General features: G+C 48.7%; 1 protein-coding gene across 1 annotated transcript in view; it reads right to left on the bottom strand.

The window, feature by feature from the left end:
- The window catches only part of BUB1 (BUB1 mitotic checkpoint serine/threonine kinase), a 189241-nt gene extending 173552 nt beyond the window's left edge, over nt 1-15689 (bottom strand). Inside the window, 1 exon segment of the mRNA XM_030195939.1 lies at nt 15513-15689. Coding sequence (XP_030051799.1) covers nt 15513-15556 — 44 coding nt within the window. The 5' untranslated portion in view covers nt 15557-15689.
- Nucleotides 15690-16952: the final 1263 nt, after the last annotated feature.

Genomic DNA, 16952 nt, shown 5'->3' with positions numbered 1-16952 from the left:
ATTGAAGACCTGATAGTAAGAACAACTTCAAATCAGCCTGGATAGAGAAGCAAAAAATACATAGAAGTAAAGGAAGGAGAAATTGTCTTACCTGATCATTTTCTTTTCTTTAGTCAGTGATATTGATCTGAACCAATAGTTTGTTATCCTCTCCTACCAGCAGGAAACCAAATCCAACCAATGACACTGTATAAGGCAGGTGTGTCCAACCTCAGCCCTCAACAGGTTGGCCTTTCAAGATTTCCCCAATGAATATGCATCAGATCTATTTGTATACAATGGATGCAGTGTATGTAAATAGACCTCATGCATATAAATTGGGGAAATCCTGGAAACCTGACTAGATTGCGGACCTCAAGGACAGAGGTTAGACAACTCTAATATAAGCTGTGGTGTACCCTGGAACAATCCAATATGCATCTGCCCATGCAGCAAAAGGTCCCTTTTTGTGTACCCAACCCCATCAACTCCTGCAATTACAATAAGCAGCAACTAAGCAAAACAGCACAGAATGGACACTCGCTATCCTGCGTATACTAGAGAATAACCAGCTCACAGGAACCCTGTGTGACTGCCAATCATAACTGGAATTGGCCCTTTTTGTTTTTCCTTCTTGAAATGAACAGAAGGAACACAGAGCAGACCCAGAAGCCCATGCAGAGGTCTTCCAAGAGCAGGATTTCAGAACTGTGTCGTTGACTAAAGAAAAGTGTCATCAGGTAAGGATGATTTCTCCTTTCTTAGCAGCAGCTTCCACTGTTCTCAACCAATGGAATATACCAAGACTTTGATGCCTGGCTTTCCTTCTTTCTTGAACCTTCATCTCCTTCCCTCATTCTTGGGGATTTTAACATTCATGTTAATGATCCCTCTGACTCTTATGCTTCTCAGTTTCTTGCTTTAACATCCTCCTTCAATCGTCAACTGTGCTCCACTGCCCCCACTCACCAGAATGGCCACTGTCTTGATCTTATCCTCTACTCAAACTGCTCACTCTCCAGTTTCTGTGCCTCAACTCTCCCCCTCTCTGACCATCATCTGATAACTTTCACACTTAAACACCCTCCTCCCCAGTCCTGTCCAATCTTAACCAATACATTTAGGAATCTTCAGGCTATTGACCCTTCTACTTTGTCCTCCAGTGTTTCAAATCTCTTCTCTACCACTATGTTATCCAAGTCTGTCAATGAGGCTGTCTCTCCCTATAATACTATTCTCGCCTCTGGACACTCTCGCTCCTCCCATTCCCCGTTCTGTAAAACATACCAAACCCCAGCCTTGGCTGACCTCTAGAATCCGCTACCTACGTTCCTGTGCCCGCTCTGCCAAACGCCTTTGGCTGAAATCCCATGCTGACTTCATACATTTCAAATTCTTGCTGACCTCCTTCCAGTCTGCTCTTTTACTTGCCAAACAGGACTATTACATCCAGTTGACAAAATTCTCTTGGCTCAAACCCTCAACATCTCTTTGCCATACTGAACTCTCTCCTCAAAGTGCCTTCACCTCCAACCCCCCCTTCACTTTCCCCCCAGACTCTGGCTAAGTTCTTTCATGATAAGGTTCACAAGATTAAACTTGAATTCTCAACCAGGTCAACTCCATCTCTCCTTCCCTTAGTCCATTCTCTCAACCCTCCAACCCCTGCCTCCTTTTCTGAAATCACTGAAGAAGAAACTACACGTTATTTCCTCCTCGAAACTAGCTACTGTTCCTCTGATCCTATTCCCACCCATCTACTTAACACTATCTCTCCTACTGTCATCCCTTTTATCTGTCATATCCTCAATCTTTCACTGTCCACTGTGACTGTTCCTGATGCCTTCAAACATGCCGTAGTCACACCACTCCTTTAAAAAAAACCTTCATTGGACCCTACCTGTCCTTCCAACTATTGCCCCATCTCCCTCCTCCCTTTCCTATCCAAGATACTTGAACGTGCTGTTCACCACCGTTGCCTTGACTTTCTTTCATCTGAAGCTAGTCTTGATCCACTTCAATCTGGCTTTCGCCCCCTTCATTCAACTGAAACAGCGCTTGCTAAAGTCTCCAATGATCTGTTCCTGGCCAGATCCAAAGGTCTCTATTCTCTCTTCATCCATCTCGATCTATCTGCTGCTTTTTGACACTGTTGATCACAGCCTACTCCTTGATACGCTGTCCTCACTTGCATTTCAGGCCTCTGTTCTTTCCTGGTTTTCTTCTTATCTCTCCCAGCGTACCTTTAGTATATAATCTAGTGGATCCTCCTCTACTTCTATCCCACTGTCAGTTGGTGTACCTCAGGGATCTGTCCTGGGACCTCTTCTTTTCTCCATCTATACTTCTTCCCTTGGTACTCTGATCTCTTCCCATGGTTTTCAGTATCATCTTTATGCTGATGACTCCCAGATCTACCTCTCCACACCAGAAATCTCAGCCGAAATCCAGGCCAAAGTATCAGCCTGCATGTCTGACATTGCTGCCTGGATGTCTCAGCGTCATCTGAAACTAAACATGACCAAGAATAAGCTTCTTATCTTCCCCCCTAAATCAACCTCTCCTTCTCCCCCATTCTCTATTTCTGTGGATAACACTCTCATCCTTCCTGTCTTATCAGCTTGTAACCTTGGGGTCATCTTCAACTCCTCCCTCTTCTTCTCTGCACATATTCAGCAGACTGCTAAAACCTATCGTTTCTTTCTCGATAATATCACCAAATTTTGCCCTTTCCTTTCTGAGCACACTACCAGAACCCTCATCCACACTCTTATCACCTCTCGCTTAGACTATTGCAACTTGCTTCTCACAGGTCTCCCACTTAGCCATCTCTCTCCTCTTCAATCTGTTCAAAAGTCTGCTGCATGACTAATATTCCGCCAGTGTCGTTATGCTCATATTAGCCCTCTCCTCAAATCACTTCACTGGCTTCCTATCCGTTTCCACATACAGTGCAAACTCCTCTTATTGACCTATAAGTGCATTCACTCTGCAGCTCCTCAGTACCTCTCCACTCATCTCTCCCTACATTCCTCCCTGGGAACTCCATTCACTGGGTAAATCTCTCTTATCTGCACCCTTCTCCTCCACCGCTAACTCCAGATTCCGTTCCTTTTATCTTGCTGCACCATATGTCTGGAATAGACTTCCTGAGCCGGTACGTCAAGCTCCATCTCTGGCCATCTTCAAATCTAAGCTAAAAGCCCACCTTTTTGATGCTGCTTTTAACACCGAACCCTTATTTTATCATCTACACTTTAATATTCCCTTATCTCTTGTTTGTCCGTCCTAATTAAATTGTAAGCTCTGTCGAGCAGGGACTGTCTCTTCATGTTCAAATGCACAGCGCTGCGTACGTCTAGTAGCGCTTTAGAAATGATAAGTAGTAGTAAGTAATTTGTTGATTTAGCTCAGTACCTCTTCCAGGTTCACCGAGATAGCTTTCAGTTCCTCCCTCGAAAACCATTTCTGGTACAGGTACATCTCTTAAATCTTCTTCCACAGTGACCGAAGCAAAGAACTCAGTCTCTCCACTTTGGTCCGAGTGCACCTTTTTCAGTTTAACACAGCAGTAATTTGCATGTTCTTTGCTTATAGCATGCCATAGTAAGTTTGGAGAGCTAATTGCACAGCTCTACCACAAGACTTTTTACATCGGCTCTAGGAATACTATGGGGAGGTAGCTGCTACATATGTACCAGAGATATAGTGAAGAGGTCCATTGTGATGAATGGTGATGTCTTGGGGAGGAGTTAGGAGCTAAGTGAGTTCTGGGTAATTTTGAGCCTGAAAACGTTATAAATGAGTAGCAAGCGCATGGGTGAGCAGAGACGCAAACATGAGAGACACCGATGTGAAATGGAGGGATTGTTAAGTATAAGGTATGTGAAATATTTGGTGAAGGTTGGGTTTATACATATTTTGACCAATAAAAATACATACTAGTAGATGAATATATGTTTTTATAAATTTCTTGTGGTTAAAATACGGACCACACCCTGAAGCAGCGATTGGCGAAACATGCCACATGTAGTTGATGAACATGTCTGGTTATTGCACTTTAAATCATTTGTCGTATACAAGACAAGCAAAGTATTCTCAACTAAATGAGAAGATTTTTTAAAGCATGGAATTGGGAATTTAAGAATATAAATGTGGAAGACAAAAATTCAAGTAAAAAAGTATGGAGATAAACAATAAAATTTTGTATGGTTGGAATATAAAGTGAAGTTGTGGCTTGAATTCTATTATAAAATATTGAAAGGCCGTACAGCTGGGTTTAATGCTACTTTTATATTGAGTTACCTTTGCTGATTCTTAGACATATATAAACGTATATATAAATATATATAAACGTCTCTGTTAAAAAAAGTGACTAAACGTAGCAGAGAATGGCTGATTTTTCATGTCATGGGTCTATACTTAGTATGTTACAGTTTTGAATTTCCATAGCTTATTTTTTCCCATAAAAAGTTAGGGTCTGAACTGTTGCATTACAAATTTTTTGCTCTAACAATGCATTAACATCTCATTTGTTGTTTCTAGAGACTTTAGTTAACTTTTCACAGAGATTGTTACATATATGTTACTCCATATACCCCATCTCTCACTCCACCAGGAAGCAGCTACTAATGAAAAAAGACAATTTGCATTGCCCCTAGAAACCATTACTGCCATCCGCTCCCCAATGCCCTCATTTTTTCAGTGTTTAAAATAAGTAAAAAATGCTAGGCATCCACCTTCTCCAATCCAGATCAGCAAGCTTTTCATACAACTCCAGTCCTCTCAGCTATGTGAAAAACCCAAAGGTGCCAAGTCACACACATTCAGACACCTTCACCAGCTCACATGCTTTTGTGCCACAATCTCACGGCATTAGCTTCTGTTCTCACAGTGCTCTGCTTCTTCCTTGCCCCTGAATTTCACTGGCCCTCCGTCCTCACATGTGCATGTGACTCAGGACACTCCTGCCATGAGACACAAACCAGTACTCTGGCCCTCTGCCTGCCTGGGCTCCTCCTATCGGGCCCAATTCTGCCTCCTCCTGCTGTCTCCCCAAGCCCCGCCCAACCTGAAGCGCCATGAGCTTGCACAGGTCCTCCTTCTCTGCTTTTCCAGGCCTCCTGAATGCTAGTTCTGCCTACAGCTGCTGGTCCCAGCAACTGAACTCCACCCAGGGCCAATTCCAGATAGCTGCAGCCATCTTCTGTTGCACCTCCGTCCCCAGGCGAGTTTCTCTATATTTTATATAATGTATTTTAAACCCCAAGTTACACGAGTTTGGAGGACCACAGAGGCTGGGGGAGAAAATGAGATGGCTGGGCCACGGGAGTAGGGAAGGAAAAGGAAGAGAGTGGTGGGAGGGAAGGGGGAGGAGGAGGAAATAGATGCTGGGGGAAGGGGAGAATAGAGAGGACCTGCAGTCAAGAAAAAAAAAAAAAGGGAAGAGGGAGAGGTGGTGGAACAGACAAGAAAGGAACACTTACTTGGCCCCTGGGGAGGGGGGGGGGGGGGCAGGAGAGAGAGACAGTGTGCGGATGGCCAGAGGCAGGAGGGAAGGTAGAGAGAGGGGGATATGCTGGAGGGTGGAGAAATGAGATAAGGACTTAGGAACAAAGTTGACAATTCCGCAGTAAAACCGTAGAATTGGGCAGGATCCCACTTCCCCTGGGGGGGGGGGGGGGGGGGGGGGTTGAAAGCTCGCAGGTTGCAGCTTTTTGGGCACTTTTTAATCCCCACAGCAACAGGTTGGATGCTCTACTGCTCAATCTTCTACTGGTCCTAATGGTAAAATTATGTATCATACCTGATAATTTTCTTTCCATTAATCATAGCTGATCAATCCATAGACTGGTGGGTTGTGCCCATCTACCAGCAGGTGGAGATAGAGAGCAAACTTTTGCCTCCCTATATGTGGTCATGTGCTGCCGGAAACTCCTCAGTATGTCGATATCCAAGCTCCATCCGCAGGACTCAGCACTTAGAGAATTACACCCACAAAGAGACACTCTGCCCAGCTCACCACCGCCGAAACGGGGGAGGGGAATTAACCCAGCTCATCCCCACACAAGTGGGGGAGGGGAATCCGTCCAGCTCATCCCCGCGGAGCGGGGGAGGGACACCACACCCGCCGATGCGGGGGGATCTGGCTTATCCTGCAACCGCGGGAGGAGCTGACTGACCCTAACACTGCCGAAGCGGGAGGGGTACAAAGCTGCCCAACTGCCGCACGAAGCGGGAGGGAGCGCCGGCAGAATTTAAGTCTCAATCCAGCCCCGTAAAACGGAGGGGAGAGGAATGCAGCAGCTCACTGTAACACAAATTCGTCTCAACTCTTGAAGAATCCATTGAAAAACTTGAACACGAAGTCCTCCTGAACAGGAACTGAAGACTAAACTTGAACCTGAAATGCAACCAGAATATAAACAATACAGATATATGGGAGGGGCTATGGATTGATCAGCTATGATTAATGGAAAGAAAATTATCAGGTATGATACATAATTTTACCTTCCATATCATCATGCTGATCAATCCATAGACTGGTGGGATGTACCGAAGCAGTACTTACCCAGGGCGGGACATAGAAATCCCTGACCGCAACACTGAAGCTCCAAACCGGGCCTCTGCCCGAGCAGCCACAGTCAAGCGGTAATGCCTGGAGAAGGTATGGGCCGAAGCCCAAGTTGCCGCCTTGCAAATCTCTTCCAAGGAGACGGACCCGGCCTCTGCCATCGAGGCCGCCTGAGCTCTAGTGGAGTGAGCCTTCAGCTGGATAGGCGGCACCTTCCCCGCGGCCACATAAGCCGCTGCAATGGCTTTCTTGACCCATCTTGCCACTGTAGGCTTAGCAGCCTGCAGACCCTTACGAGGACCTGCAAACAGGACAAACAGATGATCCGATTTCCGGAAATCATTGGTCACTTCCAAATATCTGATGATGACTCGTCTCACATCCAGATACTTAAGAGCAGAGTATTCCTCTGGGTAGTCTTCCCTACGAAAGGAAGGGAGACAGAGCTGCTGATTCACATGGAAGCGAGAAACAATCTTGGGCAGGAAGGAAGGCACTGTGCGAATAGTCACTCCTGCCTCAGTGAACTGCAGAAAAGGCTCTCGACATGAGAGCGCCTGGAGCTCGGAAACTCTTCTGGCTGAAGTGATAGCCACCAAAAAGACTGCTTTCAACGTCGGGTCTTTCAGAGATGCCCTCGACAAGGGTTCAAAAGGCGGCTTCTGCAAGGCTCTTAGCACCAGGTTGAGATTCCATGCAGGCACCACTGAGCGCAGAGGAGGGCGCAGGTGATTAACTCCCTTGAGAAAACGTACCACATCTGGCTGCGAAGCCAGGGAAGCACAGTTCAGGCGGCCCCTGAAGCAAGCCAGAGCCGCTACCTGGACTTTAAGGGAACTAAGCGACAGGCCTTTCTCCAGACCTTCTTGCAGGAACGCCAACACTGAAGAAATTGGAGCAGTGAAGGGAGAAAGTGAGCCTGCTTCATACCACGCTGCAAAGGTACGCCAAACCCTGGCGTAAGCAGTAGAAGTAGAGCGCTTCCTTGCTCTCAGCATAGTGGTGATGACCTTGTCTGAGAAGCCCTTCTTTCTCAGACGCTGCTGCTCAATAGCCAGGCCGTAAGACCAAAGGGGGAGGGATCCTCCATCACCACGGGACCCTGATGCAACAGGCCCTGCTCCACTGGCAGCCGCAGAGGAACGTCCACTGAGAGCCTGATCAAGTCCGCATACCAGGGACGTCTGGGCCAGTCCGGACCCACCAGGATTATCCGGCCCGGATGCTTTGCCACCCGGTCTAGCACCCTGCCCAACATGGGCCAGGGCAGGAACACATAGAGAAGCTCCTGTGTCGGCCACTGTTGGAGAAGAGCATCTACTCCCAGGGATCGAGGGTCCCATCCTCTGCTGAAAAAGCGAGGCACTTGGCAATTGGCCGATGACGCCATCAGATCTAGGCTCGGCCGGCCCCAGCGCTTCGTGATGTCCAAGAACACCTGAGCAGATAGCTGCCACTCTCCGGGATCCAAGGTATGGCGACTGAGAAAGTCCGCCTTGACATTCATGACTCCGGCAATGTGGGCCGCTGACAGCTGTTCCAGGTTCGCTTCTGCCCACTGGCATAGATTCATGGCCTCCTTGGCTAGAGGGGCGCTCTTGGTACCTCCCTGGCGGTTGACATAGGCCACAGCCGTGGCATTGTCCGACAGGACCCGTACTGGCTTCAACGCCAGTACCGGGATGAACTACAAAAGCGCCAACCGAATGGCTCTGAGTTCCAGGAGGTTGATAGACCACTTTGCCTCTGCAGGAGACCAGAGCCCCTGCGCTGTCCTTCCCAAGCAGTGGGCTCCCCAGCCCGACAAAGAGGCGTCCGTCGTGACGACAATCCACTCCGGGGTCACCAGAGGCATTCCTGCAGACAACTTGTCTGTCTGCAGCCACCAGCTCAGCGCCTTGCGCACTGCTGGGTCCAAGGGAAGGCGCACAGCATAATCCTCCGACACCGGAGTCCAGCGCTGCAGCAGAGAGTGTTGTAGTGGTCTCATATGAGCCCTGGCCCAGGGCACTACTTCCATCGTGGCCGTCATAGAGCCCAACAGCTGCACATAGTCCCAAGCCCGAAGAGGAGAGGCTACTAGGAACTGGTCCACCTGAGCCTGAAGTTTGACAATCCGATTGTCCGGCAGGAACACTCTGCCCACTTGGGTGTCGAATCGAACTCCCAGATACTCCAGGGACTGAGTCGGGCGCAGCTGGCTCTTCTCCCAGTTGATGATCCACCCCAGGGAGCTCAAAAGAGCAATCACCCGGTCCACAGCTTTGCCGCACTCTGCATAAGAGGGGGCTCGGATCAACCAGTCGTCCAGATAAGGATGGACTTGTACTCCTTCCTTTCGCAGGAAGGCCGCGATGACCACCATTACTTTGGAGAAGGTCCGCGGAGCAGTAGCCAACCTGAACGGGAGGGCTCTGAACTGGAAGTGTCGGCCCAGGACTGCAAAACGCAGAAAGCGTTGATGAGGAGGCCAGATGGGAATATGCAAGTACACTTCCTTGATGTCCAAGGATGCCAGGAACTCCCCTGCCTTCACTGCCGCTATAACAGAGCGGAGAGTCTCCATGCGAAAGTGCCGAACTTTCAAGGCCCGATTGACCCCTTTGAGGTCGAGTATAGGCCGTACAGAACCTCCTTTCTTTGGTACCACAAAGTAAATGGAGTAACGTCCCTTGCCAAGCTGATTTTCTGGCACCGGAACGACCGCACCCAGGCGGATCAGATTGTCCAAGGTCTGCTGCACTGCCACAGCTTTGACCGGAGACTTGCAGGGAGAGAGTACAAACCCGTCTCTTAAGGGTCGGCAGAACTCTAGCTTGTAGCCGTCTCTGATGACTTCCAGCACCCAAGCGTCTGAAGTGACTCTGGTCCACTCGCCCAGAAACGAGGACAGGCGTCCTCCAATCTGCACTGGGCCATGGACCAGGACCCCGTCATTGGGTACGAGACCCTGGGGGAGGACCGGAGGGCGCACCTCCGGGACGGCGGTCTCTGCGAAAGGAATGCTGCTTGGGGGAGAAGTTCCTCTTGAAGGAAGAGGGGGCAGAGGAGCCCGACTTGCCCGGGCGGTACCGACGGGCTTCCTGAAACCGTCCTCTGGAGATACCGGGGCGAGCACTGGCCCGAGCCCTGACCTCTGGTAACCTCTTGCCCTTAGACGTGCCGAGATCGGTCACGATTTTGTCCAGCTCGACCCCAAAGAGCAGCTTGCCTTTAAAAGGCAACTTAGCCAGGCGGGACTTAGAGGCGTGGTCCGCAGACCAATGTTTCAGCCAAAGCCACCGCCGCGCAGAGACTGTCTGAGCCATACCTTTAGCCGAGGCTCTCAAGACATCATACAGTAAGTCTGCCAAATAAGCCAAGCCCGATTCCAGGGCCGGCCAATCAGCCCTCAAGGAAGGATCCGAGGGGGAAGCCCGCTGCACCATCGTCAGGCACGCCCTGGCCACATAGGAGCCGCAAACTGAGGCCTGTAAACTTAAGGCAGCCGCCTCGAAGGACGACCTTAAAGCCGCTTCCAATCTTCTGTCTTGGGCGTCCTTTAGGGCCGTGCCACCTTCCACTGGCAACGCCGTTTTCTTAGTCACCGCAGTGATTAAAGAATCCACGGTAGGCCAAATAAAGGCCTCACGTTCACTTTCAGGCAACGGATAGAGGCGGGACATAGCCCTAGCCACTTTGAGGCTCGCTTCCGGGACATTCCATTGAGCCGAAATTAAGGTGTGCATGGCATCATGCACATGGAAGGTTCTAGGCGGGCGCTTCGTCCCCAGCATAATGGCAGAGCCAACCGGGGCTGAAGGAGAGACGTCCTCAGGCGAGGAAATCTTCAAAATGCTCATGGCCTGCAGTAACAGGTTGGGCAAATCCTCTGAGCGAAAGATCCGCGCTGCAGAGGGGTCATCCGCTCCATCCGAGCGGGAATCCGTCTCCTCCAAGGAATCCCCAAAGGACCGTTGGGAGAACTCAGATACGCTGCCCTCATCTACATCAGAGGAAACAGCGTCCTCTAAGGCCTGGGAATCCACCCGAGGGCGTTTACTTCCGGGGGCCTCAACCCCGTTATCGGACAAGGGAGAAGGGGCAGCGATTTGCATAAGGAAGGCCTGATGCAGCAGCAAAATAAACTCGGGGGAGAAACCCCCCAGACTGTGTATTTCAGCAGCCTGGGCCACAGCCCTAGACGCACCCTCAACCGGCGCTCGCAAGAGCGGGTGAGCAACATGCTGCGCATCCAAGATGGCGTCCGGCGCGACACTCCGCGAAGGAGCCGCGCGGGAAGAACGGCGTTTAACTTTAGCCGCTTTTTTGCCGTCGCCCAAATCAAGGGTGGCCATGGCATGAACGTCTCCCAGCTCAAGGGCGGCCCAAGAAGAAGCCGTCCGAGCAGAGTGGCCGGCCAAGATGGCGGAGGCGAGCAGCGGGGGATGGGCGTTTATGGCGGGAAAAACCGCCGCGCCGGAGGAAGACCCGGGACACTGACCGGCCTCCAAACTGACACCCAAGGGCGAATCAGACTTTAAAACCCCCGCATCCCCGCTAGGAGCGCACACGCGGTCCGGGGAGCGATTCTTCGCGCCCTCCGACGCCATAGGCCACGTGGAGATCAATCGGGGAACCCCCTGCCCGCTATAAAAAGGTAAAAATTACCTGCTTCTCGCTCCGAGCTGTAACGACCTGGTGTCCCAGTGAGTAGCTGCAATAAACGTCGAAATAAACGCCCTTAAAGACGTCCAAAAAACATTTTTTTTTTTTTTTTTTAACGGAGCCAGCGGGAGGGGGGAGAAAAGGAGGGACCTGGCGCCACCAGGTTTGCACTTGCTCAAGAAGAGCCCTCAACCCCAGGTACTCAACAAAACCTAAAGATTAGGCTTAGAGACCTAGCCAGAGCTGCTGCTGTGTGTGACCACCACCTGCTGAGATAGAGAACATACTGGGGAGTTTCCGGCAGCACATGACCACATATAGGGAGGCAAAAGGATTGCTCTCTATCTCCACCTGCTGGTAGATGGACACAACCCACCAGTCTATGGATTGATCAGCATGATGATATGGAATGGACTAATAGGAGGGTGAGGGAGGCAAGATCTGGCCCTCTTACAAGCACGCTACTACTTATTTCTATAGCACTACTAGACGTACGCAGCGCTGTACACTTGAACATGAAAAGACAGTCCCTGCTCGACAGAGCTTACAATCTAATTAGGACAAACAGGACAAATAAGAGATAAGGGAATATTAAAAGGGAGGATGATAAAATAAGGGTTCTGAACAAGTGAATAAGAGTTAGGAGTTAAAAGCAGCATCTAAAAGGTGGGCTTTTAGCTTAGATTTGAAGACGGCCAGAGATGGAGCTTGATGTACCGGCTCAGGAAGTCTATTCCAGGCATATGGTGCAGTGAGATAAAAGGAACCGAGTCTGTAGTTAGCAGTGGAGGAGAAGGGTGTAGATAAGAGAGATTACCCAGTGAACGGAGTTCCCAGAGAGGAGCGTAGGGAGAGATGAGGGAGATGTGGGAGAATCACTTCAAACACGAGATGGAGTGGAGGAGTAGCCTAGTGGTTAGTGCAGCAGACTTTGATTCTGGGTTCGATTCCTACTGTAGCTCCTTGCAACTCTAAGCAAGTCACTAAACCCTCCGTTGCCCCAGGTACAAATAAGTACCCATATATACAATGTAAACCGCTTTGAATGTAGCTGCAAAAAGGCGGTATAGCAAATCCCATTCCCATGTCACCTCCTACTATTTCAGAGACCAATCAGGAAATGAAGCTGCCATCTGCTGAAAAGATGTTGCATCCCACTCACCATATTCAAGATGAACAGAGGACAAAAATGATGGAGAAAGAGCCTGATAGAGAACAGAAATAAGTGGAAACAAATAGGTGGGGGGGGGACATACACACAATCTAAAGTACATAAGTACGTAAGTACTTGTAATGCCATACTGGGAAAAGACCAAAGGTCCATTGAGCCCAGCATCCTGTCCCTGACAGCGGCCAATCCAGGTCAAGGGCACCTGGCAAGCTACCCAAAACGTACAAACATTTTCTACATATTATTCCTGAAATTGTGGATTTTTCCCAAGTCCATTTAGTAGCGGTCTATGGACTTGTCCTTTAGGAAACCGTCCAACCCCTTTTTAAACTCTGCCAAGCTAACCGCCTTCACTACGTTCTCTGGCAACCAATTCCAGAGTTTAATTACGTGTTGGGTGAAGAAACATTTTCTCCTATTTGTTTTAAATTTACTACACTGTAGTTTTATCGCATGCCCCCTAGTCCTAGTATTTTTTGAAAGCGTGGACGCTTCACATCCACCTGTTCCACTCCACTCATTATTTTATATACCTCTATCATGTCTTCCCTCAGCCGTCTTTTCTCCAAGCTGAAAAGCCCTAGCCTCCTTAGTCTTTCCTCATAGGGAAGTCGTCCCATCCCCACTATCATTTTTGTCGCTCTTCGCTACACTTTTTCCAAATCTACTATATTTTTCTTGAGATGCGGCAACCAGAATTGAACACAATACTCAAGGTGCGGTCGCACCATGGAGCGATACAACAGCATTATAACATCCTCGCAATAAGGTTCCTGGGAGGGTGGAGGCCAACTGAAACCAGTCATTCAATTCTGGCTGAAAACAAATTCTGTTTTGATTTCGGCAAAAATCGAAGCCAAAACCGAAAACGTCATGCCTGCCCTCACCCCATCCCTCGCTGCTCTCCAGGCCACCACCATTCCACCCCCTCCCCCAGCATCAGTGGGCTTAACATGACAAGATATTCAAAAAATATATATTCAAAAGAAAAGATGTGTCAGATATCGTAACATGAACTTGCGCTCATATACATTCTATTACAGTTAGGATCAATCAATCCTCAACCCATTCAAAACATTTCTATTTTATTTAACAGTTGCAATCTTTCATTACTATTAGAGTAGTTCTAGTACTGCCAATGGCAACTCAACATCCTGGAAGGTAAGAGAACATTCAGAAAGTTTTGATGCAAAATAAGTCTCCAAGTGTCTGGACACCCAGCAATCACCATCAAGCGACAAATGAAGCACTTGCTTTGGACTAAAGTGTCACTGATGTACTGCCATATGCCAGAGGATGAAGGCTGAAATGCAAGAATCTCATATTATTTGCTCTGGAACAAACAAAAATACCCATTGTTTAGTCACAATTTGTTTCCATAACTAGCTTTGCAAAAAGCCATACCACCACAGATGCTTTCACTAATACTTTACACGTTATCCATGGGTCGACCCAGACATATCAAATGCATATTGTTATTTTTTGGGGAGGGGGACGGGTTATTCTAATTGGTATCTTTTTTTTGGTCCAGGCACACACAGTGCACATACAGAACAGTGTTGCCAGGGCTACCTTTCCGCAAGCCGCTGTGGCTTTTTCACGCTGCATGTAGGTTAAAGGATTTTGGGTGGCTTTTTTAAGCCCCGCCGGCGTTTTTTTCGCCCACCGCAGGTTTCCCCCCCCCCCCCCCCGCGACCACCGGCCGCGGGTTGGCTGGTTTTCCCGCAGCCAGTAGAAGCCCCACAGAGGCGGGCTTAATGATGTCATTTGTATGCAAATAGACTCAATATTTATTAATGATGTCATTCACAAGCAAATTGACTTTGAGGCTCATTTTCAAAGCACTTAGCCTCCCAAAGGTCCATAGAAACCTATGGAACTTAGCCTCCCAAAGTGCTTTGAAAATATGCCTCTTTGTGCAGTTTGGGGCTGGCTTTGGGCGTGACAAATTTTTTCCATCTGGCAACCAGTGTTGCCAGGTGGGCGGTTTTACCGCCCAATTGGGCGGTTTTCCGCGACCCGCCGCGGGAAATTTTTGCCCGCGGCGGGTTGCGGTTTTTTGGGCTGGTTTTTGTGCTTCGGGCGGTTTTTTCGGCCGCGGGGGGGCGGGGTTAGTGACGTTTTTGGGTGGGGTTAATGATGTTTTGGGCGGGGTTAGTGACGTGGGAGGCGGGGCCGATGACGTGGGAGGCGGGGCCGATGACGGGGAGGCGGGGCCGATGACGGGGAGGCGGGGCCGATGATGTAAGAGGCGGGGCCGATGACGGGGAGGCGGGGCCGATGACGTGGGAGGCGGGGCCGGTGACGGCGGGGGCGGGGTTTATGACGGCGGGGGCGGGGGTGATGACGCGGGGGTGGGGGTGTCAGGGGCGGGGTTTGTGTTTGGGCGGTTTTTGGGCTGTTTTTTGGGCTCCAGTGGGCTGGAAAAAAAATTTCCACCTGGCAACCCTGCTGGCAACACACTGACACAGAACAGAAGTCAAGCTGCCATTTACTGGATGTTCTCTCCAAACCCGAGGAGCTTGCTTTCTTTCTGCTTGCAAAGCGCCCTCTGGAAAACATCTCGACTTCTTTTATTAACTGTTTGGATTTTTTTTTTCTACTCGCCCTGAACATATCCAAGAAGGATTTGGGGAGGGGAGGGGGCTAGCATGTGATCAATGTTCCAAAGGATCACCGTAAACAATTGGATTTACCATGACAGCGCGTTTAACAAAAAGTCCCCCTGGATCTAAGCGATGCTACTCTTTCTTTCTAGCAGGCAGATCCCACTTGATCTGGGTGAATGCGAAACTAAACCACACCTGAAGCAATAGGAAGTGGCAGAGCAGATCAAGGCGTCCAACTGACACATATTCCAGATACAGAGGCGCCCGAACCTCTCATTAACTATTCAGCTTCCAATATATTTCTCATCCCCATCCCACCCCCCAAGTATGGAGGCACGTTAGCACAACACGTTTTCGTTCCTGCTGCTGTTCTTTCCTTGAACAGCAGGGCGAACCAAAAATGTTTTTGTACAAATTAATCACCTATAAACTACGGCCACTCCATGCAGCACATTGAGCTCAAGAACTCCTAAAGAACAGCGCAATTTCAGGGCTCAACTCGTTCCCACGAATCGATTCGCCACGAACTTACCGTATACAGCTTTCTATATCCGTTGTAGCTTCTGCAATCTCCATGTTAAAGGAAAACAAAAACACAACCAAAAATATAACAACTTAGTTCCACTGATTTCTTACTTTTGCTTTACTGAAAAGCAATCAAATTTCAAAGCTCCCAGCCATAAACAGCGCAAAATTTTTGAATTTAAGCTTTTCCAATTGGACGTTCGCCCTTTCTTTCTTGCATGAGCAGTAACCAATTAGAAAGCGACATTATGATCACGTGAAGTAAATAGGGCTCATTGATAAAACCGTCTGCATGGGCACGTGACCGCATATAGAACAGGAAGCGAGTGATGGTGTGTACTGGGCAATTTTGGACGTCCTGAACGACCAAATTTCAAGGGAGTGGAGTGGCTTAGTGGTTCGAGCGCTGGTCTTAAAATCGAGAGGTGTCCGATTTAAATCCCACTGTGCTATTTGTGATCCAAAATCCAAATGAAGGGGATGTTGGAGGCATAGCAAATGTTCCTGACAACCACTTGGACGTTTTCACCGCAACTTGCTTGTTGTGTGGATTATGCTTAAAGAGTCCGTAAAAGACAGATACAGCAGGATCCTCCCAGATTCAATTTAAACACCTTTAAAAGTTAATTTTTTTCTTTGCCCAGTCGTTTACAAATGGACATTTTACATATATCCTCCAAAATAAATGTTTTTAGAAGAAGACAGCTGATGTATTTAACGCTGAGGATTATTCTCCCGGGATCCTCCTATTTCTTTACCAATCTTGTCCTTAAAAGTTGCGATCCCATCCTTCGTGCGACGGTAACATTACGTCACAGGGGGCGTAACTTAGCAGATTGGGCGTTCTCAAGCATAAAATAAGGTTTAATGATAGAAGGAGCGCTTTGTTTTCACGGTGGCTACTGCTTACCATATGCAGTGATCACCAGCCGTAACCCAGCGCTGCACAAATCTTTTAGAAAGTTAAGCAATGAGGTGCAATAGACTGGAGTGGAAGTAAGCCTATCTAGTCCACTATAAGCAAGGAAGCCAATTTGGTTAATCTCTATTTCCACTCTCCCCCTCCCCACAGCCGTCATTGCCATTCACTCAAACAAAGCAAGCAAACCTATTAGCTGCTGCATCTGAGTTGTAGTTCTTTATTGTTGATCCATCTGTAACAAGCCTAAAGCTGTTTCAGTTGAATTGGCAGGTCTTACAAGGTGGAGGATAAAAGAGATAATAAAAAAGACATAATTGGGGTGACATGATACAGGCATTCAAATATTTGAAAGGTATTAATCCGCAATCAAACCTTTTCCGGAGACGGGAAAGTGGTAGAACTAGAGGACATGAATTGAGGTTGCAGGGGGGCAGACTTCGGAGTAATGTCAGGAAGTATTTTTTCACGGAGAGGGTGGAGGATACGTGGAATGCCCTTCCGCGGGAGGCGGTGGAGATGAAAAGG

The sequence above is a fragment of the Microcaecilia unicolor genome, chromosome 3 (genome assembly GCF_901765095.1).
Source record: "Microcaecilia unicolor chromosome 3, aMicUni1.1, whole genome shotgun sequence".
NCBI classification, from domain to species: Eukaryota; Metazoa; Chordata; class Amphibia; order Gymnophiona; family Siphonopidae; genus Microcaecilia; species Microcaecilia unicolor.
This window is presented reverse-complemented; position numbering and strand designations above follow the sequence as displayed.